This window comes from Suricata suricatta, chromosome 13 (assembly GCF_006229205.1).
Source record: "Suricata suricatta isolate VVHF042 chromosome 13, meerkat_22Aug2017_6uvM2_HiC, whole genome shotgun sequence".
NCBI classification, from domain to species: domain Eukaryota; kingdom Metazoa; phylum Chordata; class Mammalia; order Carnivora; family Herpestidae; genus Suricata; species Suricata suricatta.
Window position 1 is genome coordinate 21,347,055 of NC_043712.1, and position 13,645 is coordinate 21,360,699.

A 13,645-nucleotide genomic window follows, 5' to 3' on the forward strand; every position below is an offset into this window, starting at 1 on the left:
CTGTGGTGTACATCTCATATGCACTATACATATATTGCATTTAAAAACTTTGCCTAAGTGGAATCAAATTGTAAATATCCTTCTGCACTTGCTTTCATTAATGTTAGGTTTTTAGATATTGTTATGTTGGTCCATGTGACATTTAACTCCTGCTTAATTTCACTGATGTATGATTCTGTCACAGTTTCTTTATCCATTTTCCCCTTGACTGACATTTACATTATTTCTTTTCTTTCTTTCTTCTTTTTTTTTTTTCCCTTTACTGACCCTGTGTCTATGAACAGTGTCTTACAGGTGTTCTTTGTGCCTGTCTTTCCCTCAGAGAGGTTTTTCTCCAGGGCAGTGATACACAAGGTGGTCTGAGGGCAGGAGAATTATTTTTTTGCAAATAGGGAACTGTGGAAGAATGTAAATGAACTATCATGGTTATTTTATTTAACATTTCTTATCCTAGTAAGATAGGATGAAGGAAGAGTGTTCCTCATCTTTTTCTGACTGGTGACACCGTGAGCTGGCTTACTTTGAACAGCATTTCTTTACAGTTTTTTACCCTGGAGTAGAATTTCTGGAAATTTGTTTTCAGAGATGGTATGGTTGTACACCCCATCAGCAGTGAACTCAAATATCTCTTGGTTTGTTTCCAGTTTTTGCCAACATTGGGAAATTGGTAGTTAGATTTACAAGGTTTTCTGATGTGAAAGGTACAGTATCATATCTATTGTGTTAATTTTGCATATTCCTGACAGGTGTAATTGAGCATCTTTTTACGTGTTATTTAGTCTATGGATGTCACCTCTGAATTGCTTGCTTATATCCTTTTTTATTTAAAAAATTTGGATTAATTTGCTTTTTCTTGATTTACATGTTTTATTCTGTATTCAAATCCTTTGATTTAAAAATATCATTGCTATTTATAGTTTATCTTTTTAGTTTATGGTGTGTTTCCTGATATTTTTAAATCTTAACCCATTAGTCTTTTGTGTGTGAGTTTTAATTTTCACATCTCAGTTTTATTTTAAATCTTTAAACTTTAAAGGGGCATCTGGGTGGCTCAATTGGTTACGCACCTGATGTTGGCTCAGGTCATGATCTCATGGTTTGGGAGTTTAAGCGTAGGGCTCTGTGCTGACAACTCAGAGCCTGGAGCTTGCTTTGGATTCTGTGTCTCCCCCTCTTTCGGCCTCTCCCCCACTCACACTCTGTCTGTCTGTATGTCTCAAAAATAGATAAACATTGGGGCACCTGGGTGGCGCAGTTGGTTAGATGTACGACTTTGGCTCAGGTCATGATCTCGAAGTTCGTCCCACGTCATTCTCTATGCTGATAGCTCAGGATCCTGTGTCTCCTGTCTCCGCCCCTCCCCTGCTCACACTCTTTCAAAAATGAATAAACGTTAAAAAAATTAAATAATAAATACACAGTACAATTTTTTTAATCTTTAAAATATTACTTTGTAATATGTCATTAATTTACCTGCAAGGGATTTTTTGGTATTTCTTTTCTGTATGGATAGACAAATTTTTTCCAGTTTTCATTGACTAGTTTGTTTTTTTTTTCCCTAGTTCTTCAGATGTAATACTCAGTTTTCTCCCTATTTTTGTATACTGCCTATCATTTCCTTTTTTGGATTCTCTTTCCTTTATCCTTAAATGCTATTGTTTTTAAAAATATTTTTGTTTAAGGTTTATTTATTTATTTTGAGAGAGAGTGAGCGAGCGGAACAGGGGCAGAGAGAGGGAGACTGAGAATCCCAAGCAGGCTCCATACTATCAGTGCAGAGCCCAATGCGGGGCTTGAACTTGTGAACTGTGAGATCGTGACCTGAACCAGAGTTGTCATTTAACGACTGAGCCACTTAGGTGCCCCTAAATGCTGTTTTCTTGAGCAGTCTGTTTCTCACTTTCTTTTATGTTCTTTCATCATGCAGGTAGCATATCCAGGTGGGGTAAGCCTGTGCTATATCCTTGCTTCTTCTGTTTATCTTCATTCTGTTTATCCATGACCACAAAGCTCTGACACAGAGTGAGGTTTCAGTAAATATTTGAATGAGTGCATGAGTGATCTAGCCAAGGTAGTTAGTGCTTCACAATGGAAATAGGAGGGTGTTGGGCCTTGAAAGAAGAGAGAATTTAGATTAGCCAGGGGAAAGAGGAAGGGTGAATTGCAACTCGACATATTTGGTGTTAGCTTCTAATTCATACTGTTGAGCTTTCTTGCGCATGTGTGTGTGTGTGCGCGTGCACACTTGTGCGAGGGTGTGTGCGAGCAGGGGAGGGAAAGAGGAAGAGACTTAAATAGGTTCCCGCTTACTGAGCGTGGAGTCTGACGTGGAGTCTGACTGGGACTTGAATCCCACGACCTCAGGATTATGACCGGAGTTGAAATCAAGCGTTGGTTGCTCAGCCAGCTGAGCCACCCAGGCACCCTTCTCTAGTGCTGCTTTTTGACCTTTGAATTGGTACATTGTTCCATATTGTCTTCACTACCACTTGAATGAGACAAAGTCTCATGGTCTTTTGGTGATGCTCTCCAGGATGTGAGGGCGATCTGGCTGCGACACCCCCATTGATTGGGCTGATCTGGCTGGCTAGGCGGGTGTCCCCTTCCTCCCTCACCGCTCCATGTGCGTTCCTCCCAAAGCTGCGCGCTCGGTCGAAGAGGACGACCATCCCCGATAGAGGAGGACCGTTCTTCGGTCAAGGGTACACGAGTAGCTGCGCTCCCCTGCTGGAACCTCCAAACAGGCTCTCAAGGTGATGCTCTCCAGCAGGGCTCCCTGTGCATGAGGTAGTTTATGTAGCATAGCACCCTGTAGAAAGTAGGATCATTGTTGCGGACAGTTGCACAGTGTAGGCTAGGGTTTTGAGACTGAAGGTCAGAAGACTTCATTCTAGTTACCTGTGTGAACTTGGGTGAGTCCCTAAAACCACTGTGTTCTTTATGCTAGTTTTTCAGTCCTCTCCAGCTGTGAGTTCAGTGGAAATCTTTCTTTGTACTACAGGTTTCAAGATAAATTTTTTTTTCCTTGGGTGGTAGTTTCATAGGTGTTTATAATAATTCATTAAACTGTACACTTAAATTTTGTGCATTTTTATAAATCTTTTACTTACATTGAAAAAGATTTTAGAAACCCACAGAAAGGGGGCACCTGGGTAGCTCAGTTGGTTGAGCATCCAACTTTAGTTAGCTCAGGTCATGATCTCACGGTTTATGAGTCTGAGCTCTGCATCGAGCTTGCTGCTGTCTGTGCAGAGTCTACTTGGGATCCTCTGTCCCCCATGCTCTCTGACTCTCCCTTGCTTGTGCTCTTTCTCTCAAACATAAAAATAAGCCTTAAAAACAACAACAACATAGAAAGACTAGCCTTCCAAAAAAAAAAAAAGACTAGATTTCTTACATCCATGTTCTGTTCCCCTCCCTCCATTCTAGATTAAAGACTTGAATAAAGAAAGCAAAATCATAAGGCCAGGAAGAAGGACGAAAACATAGATAAACATATGTGTCAGGTCTCCAAGGCCACCCCAGATTCAATGATTTGTAGGAGAATTCGCAGGACTCAGAATATATTTGTACTTGTGTCTAAGATTTATTATAGTGAAAGAATAAAGAGCAAAATCAGCAAAGGGAAAAGGCACATGAAGCAAAGTCCAGAGGAAACCAGGGAGAAGCTTCCCAGAGTCCTCTCCCAGTGGAGTCACAAAGGATGTGCTTAAATCCCTCTAGCAATGAGTTGCTGTGTGCCATGTTGTCTACCAGGGATGCTAATTAGAGAGTCTGTGCTGAGGGTTTTTATTTATTGTATATGTATATATGTGTGTATGTATATATTTATTTTTCTTTTATGTAAACTCCTGCCGCATGTGGGGCTCGAACACACAACCCTGAGATCCAGAGTTGTAGGTTCCACTGACAGGCGTCCAGGTGCCCCTCAGTGCCGAGAGCTGGGTCATGTTGGCATCTTCTGCCTCACACATACCAAGATTTCAGATTCCAAGAAAGAAAGAAGGTGTTCAGCATAAACTATATTGTTTATACAAAGGATTTAGGCATAGAGAGCCACTCTTAGCAGTTCTGAGAAAGGGGGGAGCGCTCCTGAAACCTACTTCCAGATGCTCAGTCAAGGGCCAGCCTGGCAGGCAGGCATTTCTAAGGATAGCAGTCTCAGGCCTGCTATGTTAACACTTTTCTGTAGAATATCCTGTTTTTTTAATCATCATGGAGTAAATAAGACTTTCTAAGTATGACTAGAAGCTTCAAAGCCATGAAAGGAGGGAAAGGTAACTTTATATTTTAAGAACTTAGATATGAAAAGCAAGTGCTATAGAGTCACAGGCATACTAGGAAAAAAAGTATTTATGATGTGTGGGAGAATAGTGGGAAATTTTTTCCCAATATATAAAAGCTTTTATAAGTCAGCTCAAGAGAATAATGAGTAATTTGCTGAAGAATATATTTCCAAGGACCAATAAATATTTGAAAATATACTTTACCTCAGTGATAAGGTAGGTATAAATTAAGACAACAGTGTGATTTTTTTTTAATCTATCATATACCGCTAAGATTGATTACTTACATTCTTTGTAAAATTGATTACTCAGTATAGGAGTGGGAATAGGAAAATTGCTACTTATATACACTGCTGGAGGTAGAAATTAGCATAGGCTTTTCTTTTTAAATTAAGTTTAAAAATTTAATTCCAGTATAGTTAACATACAGTGTTATATTAATTTCAGGTGTACAATATAGCGATTTATACCTTCTTCTATACCTTAATCAGTAGCACAGACTTTTTGAAGAGTATTTTTCTAAAATCTAGTAAACTTGATGACTCTCCTACCCTTTGACTTAGCAATTCCATATCTAGTGTTTTAGCTTACAGAAACCTGTGCAAGTGCACAGATGCATGGGTAGGAATGTTCTCTGGAGCATTGTTTGCGGCACTATAGAACTGGTAATCACACAGATAGAGGGTTGGTTAGTTACATTACTACGTCTCTAGACATAGTTGCCATGTAGCCATTATCAGTTAGATTTTTAGTTAGTACTACAGAAAGATGTTTAAGGTTTTATACATATCCAAACATTTTAGAGTTCTTTGGTTATTTAAAGCCTGATTTGAATGGATATGTGGTTCTTTATAATAGCAGAAATATGAATGTATTTGATTGTAAGTACTGCTCTAGAACCCACCAGATGGGTAGGGTTATTTGAAATACACAGTATATACACTGTGTCACTATATTATCATCCTACAATCTGGAAAGTTCTGAGACATACATTGCTTCAAAGGTTTCTAGTAAAGGATTTATGTTAATCAGAAGGAAAAAAAGGCAAACTGTAAAATACTGTATGTCACATTCCAGTTTTTAGGTTAAAATAATGCTAGTGTATGAACAGAAATTACTAGTGTATAAGATATTCTCCACATTTAGCAGTGATTATCTGAGGTTATGGCAGTGTCTTTAATTTCTTCATAAGTGAAAGTAATTTGGGAAGAGTTTGTATACAGTACATAACGTAGGAGTTGTGGAGAGGATAGAACTTGCTTCTGACTTGGCAGTGGTGTTTGTCTTATCTCAGATACTCTTAGGGTGACCTGGAGGATTTAATTTCCTACAACTAAAAACTGAGTCTGTGTGAAAGATGAATTTAAGTTTTGGATTCCTTTTGAATTTTCAGAACTTTCAGATATAATTTTTCCTGTTTCTGAATAGATACTTTTGGGGTCCCAGACGTACTTTGCATTGTTACTTTCATGAGGTTGTTTCCAGGGTTGAGGGTTAAGGACACAGAGTTCAAATTCTTTCTGTGCCTCGAAAAACAGGATTCAGGGACAATACTATTGCTAAACCTTTACTTTTTATTTTGTTAACTTTGACAGGTAGATAAATTTAGCACTCGATTCTATCAGCACTTCTTTACTTTCTTTTCATAAAGCTTGAATATGATTTCCCTTTTACTTAAAGTGTGGTGTGTACCTACAGACAACGTGCAGGTGTTACACCAGCCCTCCTCAAGGGCTGTGGGAAGCTTTAACGTGGCCTAGTCTGGGGGGACCCCACATGATGTTTGGTGCTGTTTTTGGCATTTCCACATTGCTATCATAAATAATTTTACTGCGTTTAGGAATCTCCATTTTCTTTTCTTGTGAGCAAGAGAGGACAGTTTAAGCAGTATGCTGGGGATAAATAGGAAGAAGCCAAATGGTTGTATGAAGAGTGAAGGCCACCAGGTGTCGCTTGGTTTTTTAGGCTTTTGGGTCCAGATTCTCTAGGTTAGTTTGTTATGAAGCATTGAACTTTCTGCCTTCTTCCACAGTTTCTGTAGCTAAATCTGTGGGCAGTTTCTTCTGCCCCTGGTCTCTGAGGTGCTGGCGGAGCCTCCTGTGACGGGCACAGGTGCTGAGTGAACTTGTTCCTACCAACTCCTTTCAGCACAGAGGAATATCTGGTCTGCCTACATCGCCGTCATCCGGCCTGCCTCTCCTTGCTTCCTTCTTCCTTATTCTTTTCTTCTTTAGTTTGTAATTTTAAAAGTTAAACTTGAGACTTTATTTGGATTTCATTACTTTCCCCCCTTTCATGTCCTCTTTCTGTTCCAGGATGGAACCCAGGGCACCGCGCTGTTTCTGGTTGTCCTGTCTCCCCAGTCTCCTCTGATCTGCGACAGTCCTTAGGCTTTCCTTGTTTTTTATGATCTTGGAAGTCTTGAGCAGTACTGGCCAGGTGTCCTATAGGAGGTCTTCCAGTCTGGGTTTTTCTGTTGTTTTACTGATAACTAGATGGAGAGTTTGGGTTTTTGAAAGAGCACCACAGAGGGGAAATGCCATTCATGTCACATCGTGTCAGGGATCATGGTATCCAAGTGACCTTACTCATGTTGTTAACTTTCATCGCTTGGTGAAGATAGTATTTATCGAGTGTTTCCACTGTAGAGTTAACATTTTCCTCATTCTCTTCTTTGGAATCAAGTCACTGAGTCTAGTTTACCCTCTTGGAGGGTGGAGGCAGAAGTTAAGCTGTACCTCCTGCAGGGGGAGGATCTGTCTACACATGTTGTTTGGAATTATTTTATAAGAATGTTGTGTTTCTTTTCCTTGGGGAATGTAATCGTCTAATCATTTATATCAGTATGGATTCACGTAGATTTAATTTATGCTTTGGGTTTAATACAATACTGCGTTATTTTGTTCCTCAAATTTTTCCAGCGTTGGCCATATTGGAACTCTTTCGGGGTGGTTCCTTTAGACCTTTGACATGTTCCAGCCCCCGTTTTCTTCCTCATGTTACAAGATACTTCAGGGTCATCATGCCTCTTCACTGCTCCAGCCCTGGAATCAGCCCTGTTTTCGAAGAGCATGGTTCCTTTTTTAGAGAATGGTATTGAAAAACCAAGATTTAGGTGCAAGGTGTGCTTGCTGCTGCCAGGGTGTCATTGCCTCGAGGTTCTCTGAGTGTGTGTGTGTGAGTGTGCATGGGTGTGTTTTAAAAAATTTTTACGGAAAATTTCAAGCATACGCAGAAGTACAAATTCTTAGTGTCTGTTATGCAGCTTAAACAGTTATATGGTTTCATTTATACGGTTTCTCCTCATTTTCCTCACCTCTCTGCCCCTAATTATTATTTTTTAAGAGGACTCAAATGAGATTATTACTTTATATTAAAAAATAAAAATTATATTATTTAAGGTGTACAACATGATTTGGTATACATGTACACGTGAAATGATTATTGGAATTAATCTTCTCATGTAGTTTTGTGTGTGTGTGTGTGTGTGTGTGTGTGGTGAGAACATCTGAACTTTCTTTCTTAGCAAATTTCCAGTATACCCCTGGTTATTTCAAGTAAATCCATGCAACTATATTATTTTACCTGGATGTTTCAGTCTTGATCTCTGAAAAATAAGGATTCTTTTAAATAAAATTGTAAATTGAGGTGTAATAGAAAGTATAGAGCTTGATGAATTTTTATCAATGTAACCATCACCCAGAATGAGATGCAGGACATTTCTAGCCCCCCTCACCCCAGAAGTCCCCTTAATCACTAATCTTAATTTTTAGAAGAACCTTAAAAAACAGATAGAAACCACAATACCATTATTACACCTAAAATATTAACAATAATTCCTTAAAATCAAATATCCAGTTGTTTGCAATAATCGGTAGGTTCCCCTGTCACTATTCCTCTCCCACCTTGTAAGGCACTGGTTATCTGTTTAGTACCTTGTCACAGCCTGGGTTTTACTGAGAGCGTCTCCTTGGTGGGTTTTTTTTTTTTTAACCTTTTTATTTATTATCGAGAGACAGGGTGAGACAGAGAGCATGAGCAGGGACGGGGCAGAGAGAGGGGGAGACACAGAATCTGAAGCAGGTTCTAGGCTCTGAGCTGTCAGCACAGAGCCCAACGTGGGGCTTGAACTCACAAATAGGGAGATCATGACCTAAGCCAAAGTCAGACGCTTAACCGACTATGCCACCCAGATGCCCCTCGTTGGTGTTTTTTTAATGTGTTTCTCTCCCAGTGACTTTCCTGGTTGAAACTGGTTTCTCACATTCTGTTAGGTAACGCCAGCACAGTAGTGGACAGTGGTGCTGTCTTTGGAGAAACTGCATCATCAGTAAGATGGTTTCACCAAATACATGTTATCCCTGGTATCTGATTAAAGTTCCCCTATTTCCCTCTGCTAGCTAGGTCTGGAACATTTCTTCAAAAATTTTGTATTCTTTTCAGTATACAAATCCTTTAGAAAGAAGGAGTAACTTTGTATGTAGGAGAGAATTTTGTTATTCTTGGCTTTGTTTTTCCTTCTTCTAGAGGGTTAGTGACCGGGACAGTTGTAAGAAAGTATAATTAGCTGGTAAACCTTTTTAGTGTTGTTTTGTAGCTGGGTCAGAGTCATCTGCCTATAGGGCCAGTTGTGGTTAATTATGACCAAAGGATCCTCCAGTACAGAAAATGGATTAAGCTATAAAAATATTTAGTTTTGGTTGTGTTTGTTTTGTTAAGTTCTTCTTTTTTTCTTCTTATAGATCAGCTTGAACGGGTCTTTTTACGACTTGGCCATGCTGAAACAGATGAACAGTTACAGAATATTATATCTAAATTCCTTCCTCCTGTTTTGCTCAAGCTGTCCAGCACCCAAGAAGGAGTACGCAAAAAGGTATGCATGTTGGGACAGCCATGGGAATTAAATGATAAATGGGTACATATTGGAAGTGAGTTTTCTATTACCATTATTGAAATCTAGATTCGTGATCTGATTATGGCCTTTCAAAATGGAGAGTGTCTGGGACCAGCTTACGTGATTTAAAGGTAGCTTTTGTATGCTTAGCACAGCTGCATTTAGTTCTAGCTGTATACTTGGCATCAGTGCCAGTGATAGAATTGAGATAGTTATTCTCAAATATGTGGGGGCTTGATCTAAAATCCATGCCCATGATTCCAGTGTGGAAGTCAGGGGGTATTGGGCCAAAGTTGTTCACAGTGGCTGACTGCGAATAAAATTTTCATTACAATTAAGCAAAATAATTTGTTTAGAAACCAAGATGTTGTTGTGCAGTTCCTGTTTTAGGATTCTGTAGAGTACTGTTACCAAAAGTTGGGTAACCATCATACCAAGATTTTCTCTTCCTTCCCTCTCCTCCCTTCCCCTCCCCTTCTTTCCTTCCTTGATTTTAATTTTTAAATAATCTCCACACGCAATGTAGAGCTGAACTTACAATCCTGAGATCAAGAGTCACGTCCTCTACTGACTGAGCCAGCCAGACGCCCCTCAAGAATTTTATTTATTTATTTATTTATTTTTGTCCTCAAGATTTTTTTAACCTAATGTTCTACAGGGAACATTGGCCCCCTTCATTTTTAAAATAGTTCAGTCTTTTTGTGTATTTATACTAGACCTTCAGGTCTTTGAGCCGTCATCCGGTTTCATCCCTTGGGCCACTCTGATTGATTGGCAATGGGTTCTTGGAGGTCTGCCCTAAGAGGGATTCTGAGACCCAGTTTGAGTTCATTGGAGAAAGAGTATCTTTAAGAATGTCTGTTATGTTAGCAGGAAGAAATAGCGCATTCTTGTCATGTATTTGACATGCCTGTTGTTAACACAGCTTTGCTGAGATAAATATGTATTTGATCCTGTCACTGTCCTATTTAAAACTCTTCTGTGGCCTTCTGTTACCCTTAGGATAGCAAAGTATGATAAAAGACACTGCATGAGTTGGTTTCTGCTTTCTTATTTATCTCCATCAGTCTTGTCATTCATTTTGGCAAATACTTACCAGGTGCCTTCTACTATATATGCCAAGTGTTGGGGACATGGTGAATGAAAGAAACAGCTAGTTGGGGAGACCAGTATTAGTCAGCAAGGGGCTCCTGGGTGGCTCAGTTAGTTATGCGTCTGACTTTAGCTCAGGTCATGATCTCACAGTTCATGGGTTTGAGTCCCGCTCTTTGCTGACAGCTTGGAGTCTGCTTCAGATTCTGTGTCTCCCTGTCTCTGTGCCCCTTCCCCACTCACACTGTCTCTCTCTTACAAAAGTAAACCTTAAAAAAAATTAGCTAAGTAGTAACTAGTTATAAATTGCAGTAAATGCCAAGATAAAAAAGTGTTCTGGGGCACCGGGGTGGCTCTGTTGGTTGAGCGTCCAACTTCAGCTCAGTTAATGATCTCACGGTTTGTGCTTTTAAGCCCCACATCATGCTCTTGTGCTGACAGCTCAGCCTGGAGCCTACTTCAGGTTCTGTCTCCCTCTTTCTCTGCCCCTCCCCTTCTTGTTCTGTCTCTCTCTCCAAAATAAATATCAAAAAATATTTTTAAAAAAAGAAGAGGTTCTGTGAAAGAATACTTGTTTTAAACAGAATGTGGGTCATTAGAAAGGCCTCTGTGATGTGTAGCAAGTGCAGACAGAGAGATGGAGGGACCATTGAAGACATGAATGAAGGCCCTGTGCGGGTGATCAGGGCGGGAACCGAGTGTGACGCCTTTAGGGGGCAACCTGATGCATCTAATGATAGGAGTGATACGTGGTCAGGCATGGGGAGAGGAAACTGATTCCAGTGGGCAGTGATTTGAAAGTTCCTGTGTAAATTTCAATATGTGAAATTATGTGATTGATGAAAACTTGCACTGACTTTCAGTTGTGTAATTTTTGGGTTCCTAACTATGTTTTGTGATGCACATTCAACTCAACCAGGATATCCTGCAAGGTAGTTGGTAATTTGTGGATAAATTGAATGAAAGAGAAATTAAAGCTTTAGATTTCTAGTGACATATCCTTAGAATACATTTGCTATTTTAAGGAAAATGAGTTTTGTTATGTATGTTCTACTTTATAGCCAAATTTATATTTAAACTCACTGGAATAGCTAAAAATTAAAGACTGACCATAACAAGTACTGAAAAGGTTGTGCTGGAACTCTCACAGATTGCTGGTAGGAGTGTAAATGAGTATAACCACTTTGGAAAACTCTTTGGAGATATTCTGAAGCATGGTCATAATAAGCAAGTTATATATAAACTCAGTCCTAAGTTTATATGTAACAGCAATATATATATATATGTGCACTAAAAGCATATCTAAGAATGTTTTAGCAGCATTATTCATACTAGCCCAAACTGGAAATAATCTAATGTCTATCAGTAGGAGAGTGGATAAATTGTAGTATTTTCTTTCTTTTTAAATTTTTTTAATGTTTATTTTTGAGAGAGACAGAGTGTGGGCCGGGCAGGGGATAGAGCAAGGGAGACACAGAATCTGAATCAGGCTCCAGGCTCTGAGCCGTCAGCACAGAGCCTGATGCGGGGCTCAAACTCAAGAACTGTAAGATCAAGACCTGAGTTAAAGTCAGATGCTTACTTGACTGAGCCACCAAAGTGCGCCCGATTGTGGTCTTTCTTACCAGAGCAGGGAAGGTGAACTGCTGCTCTGAGCCTCAACCTGGGTGAATCTCATATATAATGTAGAATAAAGCATATTCAGACACATGGGTTCACTCTATGTGTTCCATTTACATAAATTTAAAAGTGGTGTTTGAAGTCAGGATAGTGGTTAACTTTTGGGAAAAAGGGGATTAGTGAGCAGAGGGGCATGGGATGCAGGATTTTTATGCTTCTAGTGTGTTTACTTTATGAAAATTTATTGGCCATGCACTTTAGCCATGTTATACTTCAATTAAAAAGTTACTAATGAATAAATGAATATAAATGAATGAGTAATATGAATTGCTATGCACAGGATTGTGTACACCTGAGGCTGGTGATTCTGTAGGTTTACTGATAGGTTAAACTCTGACTTAGTTGACCATGGGGAAGGGCTGGTTCAGTTGATTTTTTTATTTTTATGGGTTTATAGAAGATTTCAGATAGTGGATAACCAAACATAGGAAATTCATATTTAAGATGATGTTGCTAGAAGAAAATTAAGCCATTAATTTATTTAAAGTAAAAAGAAAAAATATAAAAAAGTACAGGCTGCCTGGGTGGCTCAGTCAGTTAAGGGTCTGACTTTGGCTCAGGTCATGATCTCATGGGTGATGGATTTAAGCCCCGCATTGGGCTCTCAGCTATCAGCGCGGAGCCTGTTTCAGATCCTCCGCTCCCTTTCTCTCTGCTGCTCCCTCTCTCTCTCTCTCTTAAAAATAAAATAAACATTGAAAAAATTTTTTTAGAAAGTGCGTGATTGTGGACATGATTTTCTGTCATTAATAGTGATTTCCCAAAAGTCCTTCTAGGAATCAGCCTAAATTAGATTGCAGAAAAGGGCTATTTCCTTTAGGCTGGTTCTTCCTGTTTCTTTTCCCTGTTGGTCAGTCGTATCACAGGCTGGACAGCGAGAAAGTGTGGATGAAATATGTGTGGCGATGTGTGTTTCTAGGTCTCTGTCAGGTATCTGTGGTCCCAAGGAGGTCTCATGGAGACAGACACTTCAGATGAACTGAGCTCAACTGGCAGTGTTGGAAAGGGTTAAACAAATGGGCTCTGGAGTCATATCCTCACTATGTCACTTGGTGGCTCAGTATCCTTGGACAGGTTACTTCAGTTCCCTGACCCTCTGCTTCCTCAGCTGTGAAATGGGAATGAGAATACCACTTCTCTGGTTGTTGTGAGAATCTGATGGGAAATGCAGAGTACTATGTACAAGTGTGTTCTGCGTAGAAGCTACTTGATGAATGTCCAGTATTTCATTATCATCATTCATTAAACAGGCATAGCTTTGTCGTTATTTTTTTATATATCATTTAAAAAAATGTTTATCGGAAAGTGGATGGACCTTGAGGGTGTCATGCTAAGCGAAATAAGTCAGGCAGAGGACAGATACCATATGTTTGCACTCATAGGTCTAACAGGAAATTTTCAGAATGATCTAGCTTCAAGAAAAGCAAGCAGTTAGTAGTGCTTAAGAAAAATTGATTCAGTATCTAATGGATAGTTGATACCTGTCACAACACAGCATTTTATATACTGTTAAGTGAAACTGCAATACAATCTAAGTTTATTTTGGGAGTGGTTGCTGTATAATTGGATTTAATGAAATGTTTAGAGGTGCAGTAGGCATGACTTTGAGTAGATAATGAAAGAAAATGCAAAATGCTTATTGATTCATGATGTGGTTTCATCTTAGCTTGGGCAAACCATGCAGTATTTAATA

At 39.4% G+C, this 13,645-nt stretch overlaps 1 protein-coding gene across 1 annotated transcript in view; it reads left to right on the forward strand.

Moving 5' to 3' along the window:
• The window catches only part of ECPAS (Ecm29 proteasome adaptor and scaffold), a 91,031-nt gene that overhangs the window by 5,185 nt on the left and 72,201 nt on the right, over positions 1-13,645 (forward strand). The window contains exon 2 of the mRNA XM_029919580.1: positions 9,029-9,159. Within this exon, the coding sequence (XP_029775440.1) occupies positions 9,029-9,159 (131 nt within the window). The remainder of the gene's footprint in view (positions 1-9,028; positions 9,160-13,645) is intronic.